Source organism: Mus pahari, unplaced genomic scaffold (genome assembly GCF_900095145.1).
Source record: "Mus pahari unplaced genomic scaffold, PAHARI_EIJ_v1.1 scaffold_4807_1, whole genome shotgun sequence".
In the NCBI taxonomy this organism is placed as follows: domain Eukaryota; kingdom Metazoa; phylum Chordata; class Mammalia; order Rodentia; family Muridae; genus Mus; species Mus pahari.
In genome coordinates this window covers 96,867-112,791 of record NW_018391701.1, presented here as the reverse complement: position 1 = coordinate 112,791, position 15,925 = coordinate 96,867, and the positions used below count along the sequence as shown (strand labels likewise).

At 36.8% G+C, this 15,925-nt stretch overlaps 1 protein-coding gene across 1 annotated transcript in view; it reads left to right on the top strand.

The window, feature by feature from the left end:
* The window catches only part of LOC110314658 (vomeronasal type-2 receptor 116-like), a gene marked incomplete at its 3' end in the record, with an annotated part of 17,402 nt that extends 1,483 nt beyond the window's left edge, over nt 1-15,919 (top strand). The window contains exons 2-6 of the mRNA XM_021188911.1: nt 3,400-3,688; nt 4,070-4,876; nt 5,858-6,085; nt 6,388-6,511; nt 15,786-15,919. Of these exons, the coding sequence (XP_021044570.1) occupies nt 3,400-3,688; nt 4,070-4,876; nt 5,858-6,085; nt 6,388-6,511; nt 15,786-15,919 (1,582 nt within the window). The remainder of the gene's footprint in view (nt 1-3,399; nt 3,689-4,069; nt 4,877-5,857; nt 6,086-6,387; nt 6,512-15,785) is intronic.
* Nucleotides 15,920-15,925: the final 6 nt, after the last annotated feature.

The window sequence follows — 15,925 nt, the reverse complement described above, 5'->3', positions numbered from 1 at the left end:
TGAGCATGCCTGTTGGAGGCTGGCAGAGGATGTCAAAAGTTTGTGTGTGTGTGTGTGTGTGTGTGTGTGTGTGTGTGTGTGTATGTGTGTGTGTGTGTGTATGGTTGGAGAGCATGATTGGATTATGTGCCTTCCAAACCCAAGATGGCATATCCCCCTGTGTACTAGGTTTATAAAGTTTTCATATTTGTTTTTTAAAAAACTAAGATCGCATATATAGCAGAAGATGGTCTTGTCAGCCATCATTGGGAAGAGAGGCCCCTTGGTCTTGCAATCTTTCTATGTCCCAGTACAGAGGAACACCAGGGCCAAGAAGGGGTGTGGGTGGGTATGGTAGCAGGGGGGAGGGCATAGGGGACTTTGGAGATACCATTTGAAATGTAAGTGAAGAAATTGCCTAATAAAAATTGAAAAAACGATCATTTGACTTAGGTGGGAAATTACTGTAAGCCTGGAGGACAATAGAAGATTGCTTTGTAGTCCTATTTTCAGAAATAATTTTGGTCTTAATGTTAAGCACTTTAAGTATACTTTTCCCTCCTTTCCCTTCTAACTGTGCCTTCAACGTTAGTACATCTTAACAAATCACAACTTATAAAAAAAGAACAAACAAAACAAACCTAAGATCATGAGAGGTAAATAAACTTAGAATAATGATAATATTTCCAAATATTTATAACTATATTTGAGTTTCTACCAGCTAAAATGGGATCTGTAAGTTGTAGTACTTGTGGTGATACTGAAAACAAAACAAACAAAAATAATGAATATAAGCAGAAATGCCTTCAGCCCCCAAAATTTCAAAGTATCAGTTATGGAAATTTTAGAATTTAAAATATCTAAATATGTTTGTCTTTTATTCTGTTAAAATAGCATATTGCTTTTGCTATGTATATTGAGCTATCCTTTCTTCCCTAAGATATACTAACAGCTATTCAATGGGACTTAAGGACTGTTCAGTGGTTTTTTTTTAGGTATTATTTTATAGCTTTAGTAGTATGTGACTCTGAAGTTTGAAATATAGGTTTTAAATATTCACTTTTGTTACATTTTACATGATTTTCAAGAGGATAGGATTCAGTCTTTAAACATTTGGAACAACTCAGTAATGAACTCACCAACTCCTGTACTTTTTTATAATAGAAATTTATAATCATCAATCCAATGTCTGTTTTACAGTCAGTTGAGGTTTTTATTACTTCATATTTGAAATCTATAAAATGTAACATCTTCTAGACTTTATAATTTGTTGACATATCATCATATGTAATTTATAGTACTGTAATGATCTTTTATTTCTGCCATATCTGTTATGTATCCTGTTCAATGATTTTTTAAATTGAGAAGCATCTTTTATTTCTTTTTAAAAAATCCTGTATTTATTTATTTATTTATTTTTATTTAAGCGTTTTACCCCCTCTTTATTTTTAAAAATTATTTTATTAGATATTTTCTTCAATTACATTTAAAATGCTATCCCTAAAGTCCCCTATACCCTCCCCCAGCCCTGTTCTCCTACNCACTCACTCCCACTTCTTGGCCGTGGTGTTCCCCTGTGTGGGGCATATAAAGTTTGCAAGACCAAGGGGTCTCTCTTCCCAATGATAGCTGACTAGGGCACCTTCACCTACATATGCAGTTAGAGACATGAGCTTTGGTGGTACTGATTAGTTCATATTGTTGTTCCACCTATAGATTTGCAGGCCCCTTCAGCTCCGTGGGTAATTTTTCTAGCTCTTCCATTGGGGGCCCTGTGATACATCCTATAGATGACTGTGAGCATCCAATTTTGTATTTGCCAGGCACTGGCATAGCCTCAGAGGGGACAGCTATATCAGGATACTTTCAGCAAAATCTTGCTGGCATATGCAGTAGTGTCTGTGTTTGGTGTCTGATTATGGGATGGACCCCTGGGGTACAGTCTCTGGATGGTCCACCCTTTCGTGTTAGCTCCATACTTCTCTCTGTAACTCCTTCCATGGGTATTTTGTTTATGTAGGTATGTATACATGTATGTATAAATGTATGTATGTATGTATGTATGTATGTATGTATTATTTAATCTTTTAAGAAAGATTTTTTTAATTTTTAAAAGTAATTTATGATTCACTTTGTAATTGTATCATTTATGTCTTCCTTTTCTTCTCTCCTAACCTTTCTTGTAGCGTTATTCTCTTTCAGATTTATGGATCTCTCTATATATATCTATATATCTATATTTATCTACATCTATATCTATATATGTACATATCCCTTTGTAATTTCTTTATTGTTTCTATTGCATTTTTAGATCCTTGATGGTTTTGTTCAATTTCTTCACCTGTTTGGTTGTATTTTCCTGTAGTTCTTTAAGGGATTTTTGTGTTTCCTCTTTAATAGCTTCTAGCGATTTACCTGATTTTCCTGTATTTCCTTAAAGGAATTCTTAAAGTCCTCTATCATCATCATGTGAAATGATTTTAGATGTGAATCTTGCTTTTCTGGTGTGATGGTATATCTAGGTCTTGCTATGGAGGGAGAATTGGGTTGTGATGATGCTAAGTAACCTTGGTTTCTGTTGCTTATGTTCTTATGTTTCCCTCCTGCCATCTGAATATCTCTAGTACTACCTGACCTCACTATACCAGAGCCTATAGAATTACAGCACTGTACACTGCCCATGAGCTCAAACATTCACCTGCCTCTTGTCTCCCTTGTGCTAGAACTATTGTAATGAGTCATTGTGCCTGGCCCATCTTTAATGAAGAAAATTTACATTTTACAATGGACCAAAAGTAATGAAGTATTGTGAATTAGTTTGATAAGTATTATTAGCTGAGATCTTTAACATTCAACCTTTTATGGATGAAATTAGAAATGATTAGAAGAACAAGAACAAATAGAGAAGAAGGGCAAAGTAAGATGGTAATTTGCTCTCTATGAGAATGAGTTCAAAAGATCTTTGTGGCCAACTCTTGCAACCTTATATCAACTATATTCATCACTTAAACCACTGCCTTGGTGCAGTGAGCTGTGAGAGAATCCAACTAACTTGATAGTTAATCAAGTGTTTTCTTGATGATGGCAATTCTACAATTAAGTTAGGAGTAGATAGAATGTCTGATAAGAGACCCATTTCAGGTTCAAAGATCCATATAGAACTTTTGCTTGTTCCTTATAGAACATGAATGAAATCATCTGGATTTTATGAAAAAACTTAATTTAACAAATGCTTATGAATTTGAAGATTCTTATGGATCTGTAATGATCTCAAGTTTACTGGGCTTTCAAAAAACAGTAAAGGTTTTCACATAGGATTTTAAGTGGAATAACCTTAAGTTCATAATATTTAATCAATTTAATCAGAAAATATGCCTGTTCGGTACTATGTTCATAATTATCATAATTTCCTATTTTCAGTTTGCCTTCCAAAATATACCAGTATCTTCTGTCACTGTATTTTGCAATGGANGAGATAAACANTAACCCCTACCTTTTACCCAATGTGTCTCTGGAAANTGCGTATTATAAAGGCAAATGCAATGGTTATTTNTCATTATTTACTGATCTAAATATAATGACAAAGTATTATCACACTCTTCCTAATTACATCTGTGATCACTGTGATTGTGAAATAGCACTTACAGGTCCACAGTGGCTATCATCTGCACAANTGGCAACAATTCTTCAGCTCAATTTCACCCCACAGGTAAGATAGGTTTTGTCTGTTTGTTTTGTGGAAGAGTTTGGACACTGCTTGTTAATTGCCTTTATGTAAGGGATTGGGTATTGTAGGCTTATATTCCTAGATCTGTTTCTCAAATGGTTAATAATCAGAGCCTTGATGTACTTTGAGAATTATTTAAAATAGAAAAAAAGGAGAGAGTTATAGGAAATAGAAATTTCTAGAAGGCTTAAATTGGACTATACATTTCTAGAGGATTGTAAGTAGTTAAGTAATTCTTTAGACATGAACTGCAAACATTTTCTTCCCACCACTTCCAACTGTTCCTAAATACAATTAAGAACTTAGATTAACCTTGACAGCAACCTTCTTCCTCATGTGGTTTTCTTGTTCTGCTTCCTTTAGATTACCTATGGACCATTCCACCCTCTCCTGAGTGACCAGAGCAAGTTTCCTAATCTGCATCAGATTGCCTCCAAAGACGGATTGCTGCCTGAAGCCATAGTATCCTTGCTGTTCCATTTCAGCTGGACATGGGTAGGACTAGTGATCCAAGATGATGACCAAGGCATTCAATTTCTCTTAGATATAAAAGAGGAAATGCAAAGAAATGGAGTCTGTTTAGCCTTTGTGAATGTGATTCCACAGAACATGCAGTTATTTACAACAAAGGCTGAGAAATATTACAACCAAATAATTACATCTTCAGCAAATGTTATTGTACTTTATGGGGAACTGAACACTGCTTTAGAAGTGACGTTTAAACATTGGAAATATTTAGGCACACAGAAAATCTGGTTCACCACTTCACAGTGGGATGCCATCACAAGTGACAGAGACTTCAGCCTTACTTCATCCTATGAGACTCTCACTATTTCACAATATCATGGAGATGTTTCAAATTTAAATAATTTTTTTCACAGAATGAATCTTTCTAAGGACACACATTATTTTTCTTCTGAAAGACTGGGGTGGTTGTACTTTAACTGTTCAATATTAAAATCTAACTGTAAAACACCAAACCATTGCACATCCAGCAACTCTTGGGAATGGTTACCATGGCCCAGTTTTGACATGGCCATGAATGATGAGTGTTACAATATATACAATGCTATATATGCTGTTGCTCATGCTTTCCATGAAATGGTCCTTCAAAAAATAGATCTTCAGCAACTTGGAAATGGGATCTCAATAATGCAGGAGTGCATGCAGGTAAAATGCCTTCCATTAGAAGCTATTGGAACTCTCAAAATGACCCTTGTTTTAAAATTTTTTTTTCAATGAAACAATTATTCTGTTCTCCTACTCAGTCCTCCTCTAGACATTAAGTTCATTCCTTTTTATAAACTTATTATTTTATTTTATTAGATATTTTCTTTATTTACATTTCAAATTCTATCCCGTTAGTTCCCTATACCCTCGCCCTATGTCTGTTCCCTTACCCACCCACACCCACTTTTTGGCCCTGGCATTCCCCTGTGCTGGGTCATATAAAGTTTGAAAGACCAAGGGGCCTCTCTTCCCAATGATGACCAAATAGGCCATCTTCTGCTACATATGGAGCTAGAGACACGAGCTCAGGGGGTACTGGTTAGTTCATATTGTTGTTCCACCTACAGGGTTGCAGCCCCCTTCAGCTCCTTGGCTACTTTCTTTAGCTCCTCCACTTAGGGCCCTGTGTTCCATCCAATAGCTGACTGTGAGCATCCACTTCTGTGTTTGCCAGGCACTGGCATAGCAAGAGGCCGTTCAATCAGGGTTCCTTCAGCAAAATTTATCTTGGTTTGGTGGCTACCCTTTCCCCTTCTCCTCCGCTCTTCCTCCCAGGTCCCTCCTACTTTCTGATAAAAGAAATATAAGAAGACCTCAGATGATAGAAAGATCTCCCATGTTCATGTATTGGCAGGATATACATAGTAAAAATGGCCATCTTACCAAAATCAATCTACTGATTCAATGCAATACCCATCAAAATTCCAAGTCAGTTCAGCATGTAAAAGAATGCAAATTTGATCTACTCTTATCTCCTCATAATGGCATTTTAAAAATTGCTTATATGATTTCATTTACTTGATAAGATATTCCAATAAAGTTGGATGCTGAGAGAAATCTCAAAACTGAAATGCTCTCCCTGTAATAAATTTCCTGATATAGTGAATTTATTTGTTTTTTACTACTGCTTCATCTCTTTAGATCCATGAATTCTTGAAAAACATGCAGTTTTTGAATCCTATTGGAGATGTAGTGATCATTAATCCCCAAGCAAAAAGAGATGCAGAGTATGAGATCCATATGATTTGGAATTTTCAACAAGGGCTTGGAGTAAAGGTGAAAATAGGACGGTTTTATTCATATTTCCTACATGATCAAAAGTTGTACTTATATGAGGACAAGATCCAATGGGCCTCAGGATATAGCCAGGTGAGTTTGGCCCAACTTAATGTTTTACAAGTAGATTCAACCTTTGTAAAATTGTTGTATACCTTTTTTCTCATAGTGATTATAAGATCATCTTCTGAATTCTTTAGTACTTTGAAAGAATGGCATTTTATCATTTTCTACTTTTTGTAGAATTGAATGTATATGGTAAGCAATTGCATTAAATTCAATTTGTCCATTAAATTTGTTTCATAATATTTTGCCAGTTGCAATATATGTGCTAAACAGAATGATTAAAAACCTAGTAGGTAATATCTTATAACAATGCATATCTTGCTGCACAGATACCAACTTCTGTATGCAGTGTGAGTTGTGCTCCTGGATTTAAGCAATTCTACCTAGAAGAAAAACCATCCTGCTGTTTTGATTGTTCCCCTTGCCCTGAAAATGAGATTTCAAATGCCACAGGTAATTGCAAATGTAGGCAAAAAACCTATAGAATTTTTTTCTCTCCCCCCAACTTCCTCCACACCAAGAATTTGAAAGTAACTGGAAGGTAAATGAAGAGATAAAATACCTGTCTCTTAACATAATATGTCATTTCATGTAATCAGTACTATTTTACAAATATTATACTATGTGGTATCCTTCATGTGTGTGGAATACATATGTCTTGAGATGAATGTGTGTTGTTTCCATTGAATGTGCAACCGTGTATAAGTTCACAAGTATGGGAGTAACATTTGATACTCCCTGTCTTTCTCAGTTATTCCTGTGTTTTCAGAGTCTCCAAAAGAAACAGAACTGTTAGAATAAAATGTGAAAGAGAATTTTTACTCTATTGCATGCTAAGATTTGAGTAGTTCAACAATGGTTCGTCTCATAGTCAGGAGGCAGAGGATGTAGAGTTACTGGATTCATGAACCTGGGTGCCTCAAAGGTCAAGGGTATTCTAAGAAAAATAGTACCCTTTTTTTCATATGGCAAGTCCACACAATATGAATTCTGATGTCTTCTCAGAATGGGAGCAGCAATCTCAGTAGTCATAAGCAAAAAATATGACCTGGATGCAAATGGTGTTCAACGCCAATGAGTTTGACATTTTCTACAGCACCTCTGTGAGAGTGTAGAAGGGTGCTATGATCCCCTGCTTTCTATTGGGATATTTGTATTTGGAACTATTGTCTTCAACCTTTTACTATAAACAGTTTCTTAACTAAGCTGTCTCACTGGCCCTTCTCTATTCTCTAATCCAAGCTTTTTCAGTTGTCATAGAAGCACTGCATGGATTATTCTCCATTTGAAGAAGTATGCCTTAATGTATTATATTTCTTGGGAATTGTACTCATGCAAGCATGCACATATATGTTTAGTATTCTCTATGCATTATGCATGCAGTTGAGATTGGTTGTTGAATCTCCTATATCTTAGTTCCTCACAAGAATCCTTATGGCCAGACCATTCTCAGAGATGCTGCTTTCAACTTAAGCAATGTACACTTTGTAATCCCAAGTATATCCCACCACAGCATACTATCAAAGAATAGTTAGTAGTTTCTGTTGCCCACTAGTTCACACGTGAGTTAGGAAGAGTTTTATATAGAAGTGTGTACATGTGTGCTATATGGTCTTCATAGAAAGTCCCTGGTCATATTGTCAATGCTGGAAACCATTTGTGAGGGACATACTTTCCAGTTCTGAGCAGTTTCAGGGAATGTATATAGGTGACATGGAAGGTAGTAGCATTCTCTTCTCAGTTGTAGGATGATATCCGTTGCTTCTCTCACTTTGGACTTTTCATTCTCCAAAACCAAACCAAACAACCTGTTGTTATCTTGGTAATATTGCAACACTGTAGAAGTGTTAATGGGTACTTTACTTGGTGCAAAAATAAAGGACTTGCTTTTGCCAATCTCCATGAAGTTTTTGTTCCATTTTACTTTTATTTGCTTCTTAATGTCATCAAGTATATCTTGAAAGGTCCTTTTCTGATACCTTTCATCAACCATGTGTTTCAAAAAAAGAAATAATTTTGATTATTCAGCTTAGAAAAATTAATAGTCAGCTATTGTAGAATAATCCAAGCTAGTAAAAAGGCTAAGGCAGGTGGATCATAGATTTAAACTTGGACTTTACAGTGAAATTCATCTACAGTCCCGCCATCCAAACCTCTCCATACCTCATCCATTCAGGTCCTGATGAGCTTATGCAGTCTCCTGCTCCACAGTGCAACCCACAGCTACCTCAGCCACATTTGACATTCTGCATTGTGATTATCCATTCCAAAGTATCAATATTGGCTGATGTCATGATATTAACCTTAACTAACCTCAAAAATTCTACCATAAAACCATACATCTAATAAACTCTTCACCAAAACTGGCTAGATACAAGACTGAGTAAAAAATATCATGAGCCCTTCTATTTGCAAATAACAAATAGACTTAGAAAGATATCATGGAAGCACCCTTCACAATAGCCTCCTGTATCCAGGCAAGACTTTGAGTGGAGTGAGGGGGACATCAACCCACTCAAAACCCTTCAATTTAAAAACATTCCTGCCTACAAAATGTGCAGGGATAAATATATAGCAGAGATTGAGGAAAGAGCCAACGAATGAGTGGCTCAACTTAAGACCTATCTTATGGGAGATAAACAACCCCTGACCCTATTAGTAATAATCTACTTTTCTTGCAGACAGGAACCAACCATAACTGTCTAGTGGTAGGGTCCATCCAGCACAGAGAAATATCTGTCAGATTACAGGGAGTCTTGTGGAAGAGTGGGAGATAGAATTGAGTAAGGTAGAGGGGTCAAAGTCAATAGAAGGCATACCGAATCAACTTAGCTTGGCCTATGGTGGCTTACAGAGACTGAACCATCAATCAAAAAAGCACACAGAGGCTCAAACTGGGCCCCCTAAACATTTGTAACAGATGTGCAGCAACTTTCTCTTCATATGGGTTCCCTAGCAATTAAAATAAATCCACATTCATCACCATGCACAAAACTCAAGTCCAAGAGTATCAAAGACCTCTACATAAAAGCAGGCAAACTGAGCCTGACACAAGAGTAAGTGGGTAACAGTGAATATATTGATACAGAAGATGACATTTTTTGATTTTTTTTTTTTGAGACAGGGTTTCTTTGTATAGTCCTGGCTGTCCTGGAACTCACTCTGTAGACCAGGCTAGCCTTGAACTCAGAAATTTGCCTGCCTCTGCCTCCCAAGTGCTGGGATTAAAGGCATGGACCACCACACCCAGCAGAAGATCACATTTTGAACAGTACACAAATAGCATAAGCTCTAAGATCAACAATATATGAAATTACAAAAACTGGAAACACTTCTTTAAGGGAAAGTACGTCATCAGTCAGATAATGAGGCATTAATGAAATGGGATGGAAAATGTTTTTACTAATTTCACACTGGGTAGAATGCTAATATCCAAAATATATAAAGAACTCCAGAAAATAGATAATAAAAACCGAAATAAACATCCTGGTGATGGTTGTACATGACTTTAATACCAGCTATAGAGTAAAGCATGCAGGGACTGTAAGATCATTCTGGCCTACAGAGTGAGATTCAGGAGACCCAGAACTCCACAAAGAAATTCTGTCTTGCAAAACAAAGTAGAGGGGCTGGAGAGAAGATTCTGCTGGTCAGAGCACTATCTACTCTTTCAAAAGACCCGGGTTCAATCCCAGCATCCACACAGCTCACAACTATCTGTAGTTCAAATTCTAGGGGATGTGGCACCTTCAGAAATATATGTAGCCAAAACTCCAATGCACATAAAAGTGGGGAGGCACCCACACCTGCCTCCTCGCTCTAACATACCCCTACACTGGGGCATCAAATCTCAACAAGGACAAAGGTCTCCCCTCCCATTGATGACAGTTAAGGCAATCCTCTACTACATATGTATCTAGAGCCAGGATTCCTACATGTATACTCGTTTGTTTGTGGTTTACTCTCTAGGAGCTCTGCAGAGTCTGGTTAGGTGATAATGTTATTTATTCTGTAGAGTTACAATCCCCTTCAGCTCCTTCATTTGTTCCCCTAATTCTTCCATAGGGGTCCTTGTGCTCTGTTGGATGGTTGCCTGTGAATATGTACAACTGTATTAATCGTGTGCTAACAGAGTCACTCAGGAGACAGTATAACTGTCAGGCTCCTGTCAGCACAGACACTTCTTGACATTAGCAAATGTGTGCAGGTTTGGTGTCTGCTGATGGGATGAATCCCTATGAAGGGCAGGTTCTGATGGCCTTTCCTTAAGTCTCTGCTCTATTTGTTTTTTGTCCTTGTGTTTTCTTATGACAGGAATAATTTGGATGATTAAAAATGTGGAGATGGATGTGTGATCCCATCCCTCAAGTGGACCCATGCCTATCTTCTGGTTGTAGTCTCTCCAGGTTCTAACCCCCTTTTATTTGGTATTTCACTTAATATTATCCCCACTGGGTCCTGGGATCCTCTTGCTTCCCTGGTATCTGGGACTTTCTAGTGGCTCTCCCCAGTTCCCCACTTCCCATTGCTACATATTCCTTTTCCTGATGCTCTGGACTTCTCTGCTATCTGCTTTCTCTCCTCATAGCTGATTCTGCCCCCCTTCCCTCGCCCACACTTCTTTCTCCCTCCACGTCTTTCCCTCCCTGTACTTCCTGTGATTATTTTGTTTTCCTTTTAAGTAGGACTGAAGAATCAATACTTTGGTTTTTCTCCTTCTTAAGCTTCATATGGTCTGTGACCTTTATCCTTGATATAGTGAGCTTTTGGGGTAATATCCACTTATCAGTGAGTACGTACCATGTTTATCCTTTTTTGACTGGGTTACCTCTCTGAGGATAATATTTTCTAGGTTCATCATTTCCCTACAAATTTCCTGTAGTCATCGTTTTTAATAGCTGAGTAGTACTCTATTGTGTAAATGAAGATTTTCTGTATCCATTCTACTGGAGAGAAACACTGGTGTTTTCAGCTTCTTGCTATTATAAATAAGGTTTCTATGAACATAGTGGATTATGTATGTGTCCTTGTTATATGACGGAACAATTTTTGTCCAGTAGCGATATAGCTTGTTCTTCATGTAGAAAGCTTTCCAATTTTCTGAGGAACTGCCAAACTGATTTCCAGAGTGGTTTTACCAGCTTACAATTGCAGCAACCAAGGATAGTTCCTCTTTTTCCACATCCTTGCCAGCTGTCTTAGTTAGGATTTTACTTCTGTGAACAGAAACCAATACCCAGGGAACTCTTATAAGGACAACATTTAATTGCAGGTGACTTACAGGTTCACAGGTTCAGTGCATCATTGTCAAGGCAAGAGCATGGTAGCATTTAGGCAGGCATGTTACAGAGAGAATGCAATTTCTACATCTTCATCTTAAGGCTGCTAGTGGAAAACTAACTTCCAGGCAGCTTGTATGAGGGTCTTAAAACCTATGGATAAAGTGACATACATATTCCAAGAAGGACACACCCCTTAATAGTGCCACTCCCTGGTTCAAGTATTTTCAAACCATGACACCACCATCTGCTCTTGCCTGAGTTTTTGATCTTAGCCATTCTGATTGATGTGTGGTGGGGTCTCAGGATCATTTTGTTTTGCTGTTCTCTAATGACGAAGGATGGTAAACATTTGATTAGGTGCTCTTGAGCCATTCATGATTCCTCAATTGAGAATTCTTTGCTTAGTACAGTTATTTGGTTTTCTGGAATCTAACTTCTCAAGTTCTTTGCATAGTTTGGATATTAACCCTCTGTCAGATGTAGGGTTGGTGAAAAACTTTTCCCAGTCTTTAGGTTGTCCTTTGTACTATTGACAGTGTTCTTTGTCTTACAGAAGTATTTCTATTTTATGATGTCCCATTTGTCAATTGTTTATCTGAGAGCCTGAGCCATTGGCATTCTGTTCAGGAAATTTTGCCCTGTGCCCATGTGTTTGAGGCTCTTGGCTACTTTCTCTTCTCTTAGATTGAGGGTATCTGATATTATATGGAGGTCCTGAATCCACTTGGAGTTTATCTTTGTACAAGGAGATGAGAATGGATCAATTTACATTCTTCTACATGCCAATTACCAGTTAAACCAACATCATTTGTTGAAAATGTTCTTTTTATTCCAGTGGATAGTTCAATTGTCTTCTTTGTCAAAGATCAAGTGAACAAAGGTGTATGAGTATATTTCTTTATCTTCACCTGTATTCCATTGATCTACATGTCTGTTTCTGTACCAATACCATGAGTTTCTTTTCACTATTGCTTTGAAATACACCTTGTGTTCAGTGATGGTGATTCTTCCAGAATCACCAGGATGGGTTTTGCCACACCGTTTCTTTGTTTTATTTTGTTTTTGTTTGTTTGTTTGTTTTTGTACTGCTTTTTGTTTTTTGTTTTCCTATTCCAGATGAAAAAAATTGAGTTGGAATTTTGATGAGGATTGCATTGACTCTTTAAACTGCTTTTGGTAAGATGTCCACTTTTACTATGTTAATCCTGCAAATCCATGAGCTTGAAAGATCTTTTCATCTTCTGAGGTGTTCAAATACTTTCTTCAGAAACTTGAAGTTCTTTTCTACAGATCCTTCACTTGTGGAGGATTAGAGTCATAGATTAGAGTCATTAGCCTCTTGGTTAGAGTCATAACAAGATGTTTTATATTATTTGTGACTATTGTGAAGGGTTTTGTTTCCCTACTATTTTGCTCAGCCTTTTTATCCTTTGAGTAGAGGAAGTCTATTGATTGAGCAAATTTTAGATCTAGTCATGTTGCTGAAATTGATTAACAGCTGTAGGCATTTACTGGTGTAAATTTTAGGGTCTCTTATGTATACTCTTATATCATTCACAAATATTTATATCTTGACTTCTTTCTTTCCAATTTGTATCCCTTTGACCTCTTTTTGTTGTCTAATTGCTCTTGTTAAAACTTTGAGTACTATACTGAGTGGATATGGAGAGAGTGGGCAGCCTTGTCTAGTTCCACTAAGAATATATTCTTTTTCTTTGAGTTTGTTTATATACTGAATGATATTGATGGATTTCATAATAATGAACCATCCATGTATTCCTAGGATGACGCCAAATTGGTCATTATGAATGATCATTTTGATGTATTCTTTGATTCTGTTTGTGAGAATTTTATTGAGTGTTTCTTGTATCAAAATTCATAAGGATAATTGGTCTGAAGTTTTCCTTGTTTGTTTGGTCTTTCTATGGCTTACGTATCAGGATAACTGTGCCTAGATAGAATTAATTAAGTAATGTTCCTTCTGTTTCCATTTTGTAGAATCCTTTGAGAAGTATTGGTATTACATCTTCTTTGAAGACGTGATAAAGTCCTGCACTTAAAACACCTGGCTCTGGGCTTTTTTTGTTGTTGTTGTTGGGAGACTATTAGTGACTGTTTTCATTTCCTTAGGGGTTATAGGACTGTTTAGATGGTTAATGTGATCCTGATTTAACTTTGTACCTGGTATTTTGTCTAAAAAAAATCTTCCATTTCATCTAGATTTTCCTGTTTTGTTGAGTATAGGCATTTGTAGTTGGATCTCATGATTTATTTTAAAAAAAAATTTCCTCAGTTTCCGTTTTGTCTTTCTTTTCATTTCTGATTCTGTTAATTTGGATAGTGTCTTTGTGCCCTCTATTTAGGCTGGCTACAGGTTTATTTATGTTGTTGATTTTTCTGAATAAACTGGTTCCTGGTTTTCTTGATTCTTTGTAAAGTTCTCTTTGTTTCTACCTGGTTGATTTCAGGACTGCGATTGATTATTTGGTGATGTCTAGTACTCTTGTGTATGTTTGTTTCTTTTTGTTCAAGAGCTTTCATATGTGCTGTTATAATGCTAGTGAGGGATATCTTCAAATTTCTTTATGGAGGTACTCAGAACTATGAATTTTCCTCTTAGCAAACCTTTTATGGGGTCCCAAAAGTTTGGGTATGCTGTTTCTTCATTTTTTCGTAAATTCTAAACAAAATTTTTTAACGTATTGATTTATTTGGTGTCCTCACTATCATCCGATGGGAGGAATTTCTTTCCTGGCCAAATCTGTTTGGTGTTCTGTAGGCTTCTTGTATATTTAGGGGCATCTCTTTCTTTAGGTTAAGGAAGTTTTCTTTTATAATTGTGTTGAAGATTTTTCTGGCCCTTTGAGTTTGGAATCTTCACTCTCTTCTTTACCTATTATTCTTAGGTTTGGTGTTTTCATTGCATCCTGTATTTCTTGGATGTTTTGACTTAGCCTTTTGCGTTTTGCATTTTCTTTGACTGTTGTTTCAATGTTTTCGATGATATCTTCTTCTCCCGAGATTCTGTCTTTTATCCCTAGTATTCCATTGCTTATCTTGCATCTGTGACTCCTGCTCTCTTTTCTAGGATTTCCATCTCCATGGTTCTCTCCCTTTGTGATTTCTTTATTGTTTCTATTTACATCTTTATATCCTATATGGCTTTATTCAATTCCTTCACCTTTTGATTTTGTTTTCCTGAATTTCTTTAAAGGATATGTATTTCTTCTTCAATTGCTTCTACCTGTCTACCTTTGTTAACCTATATTTCTTTAAGGAAGTTATTTTTGTCCTCTTTAAAGTCCTCCCTCTTCTTCATNTGTTGGGATTTTAGATCAGACTCTTGCTTTTCAGGTGTATTGGGGTATTCAGAAATTCAGGTGCGAGTACTATGCTCTGATATTGCTAAATAGCATTCGTTTCTGCTGCTTTTGTTCTCGTGCTTATTTCTTGCCATCTAGTTATCTCTGGTGTTAATTACCCTTGTTGTGTCTGACTGAAGCCTATCCCTCCTATAAGCCTGGTTTGTTGGGCCTCCTTGGGTCAGACTGTCCCTGGGTATGGGAGGTGGTCTGGAGATTCTGATTTGAGACCCTTAATGGTTCCTAGTTAAGGCAGGTATTGTGGTTGGGATTAGGGACTCATGTGTGAGTCGGAGTCTGTGAAAACCTCTCAGAGGGTCAAGCTGATTCTGGCTGTGAATTAGGGTGGAGGGTTGGAGCACAGGATCTAATCCCAGGAGCAAGTGTCAACTTTAAGAAAGGTATGTCTCTGTTAGGGTATGAAGTCCTGCATCCTCTGTTTCCCAGGGGTTCCAGTTATGCTAGGTATTGTGGCAGGGTTGTTGGACTAACCTGTGAGCCTGGAAGGGGGTCAGAAATACTGAAGATCAAGCAATCTCTGAGAATGGGGTAGGAACTAGAACACAGGATCTGTTCTTCTGTGCAGATGTAAACTGGAAGATGAGACTACAGTTCTTAAATAAAGAAAGAAATAAAGAAAAAAAGTCGATAGATAGACTACAGGTCTTAAATACATAAATAAATAAAGCTGGAAAATATAGTACAGATATAAGCAACGAATTCTAATTTGAGGAATTTCCAATGTGTGAAAAACACTTAAAGAATCTTAAATATAATTTGCCATTAAGTAAGTGTATATGAAAACTATTTTGAACTAACATTTTACATCTGTTGGAATGGCTTAGATCAGTTATGATAGTGACAGTTCATGTTGGTGAGTTTGTAGAACAAGGAGAACACTCTGGATCTTCTGTCACCATAAATATAATAGAAAATGGTTTCAATACATGGTGTCCATCAATCCAATTGATTTGCCATGCAGCAGCAAAAAAGTATCTTTTGTTAACATCTGAAAAATTTATTTAAAGATTACATGAAAAACAGAATAAAAGAAGTAATACTGAAAATTTTTTTCCACTTCAGATCTAACACAATGTGTGAAGTGTCCAGATGGTCTATTTGCCAACATTGAGCGAAATCACTGCTTCCCAAAGGTTGTGACATTTCTGAGTTATGCAGATCCATTAGGGACTGTATTGGCCTGCATGGCCTTATTTTTATCT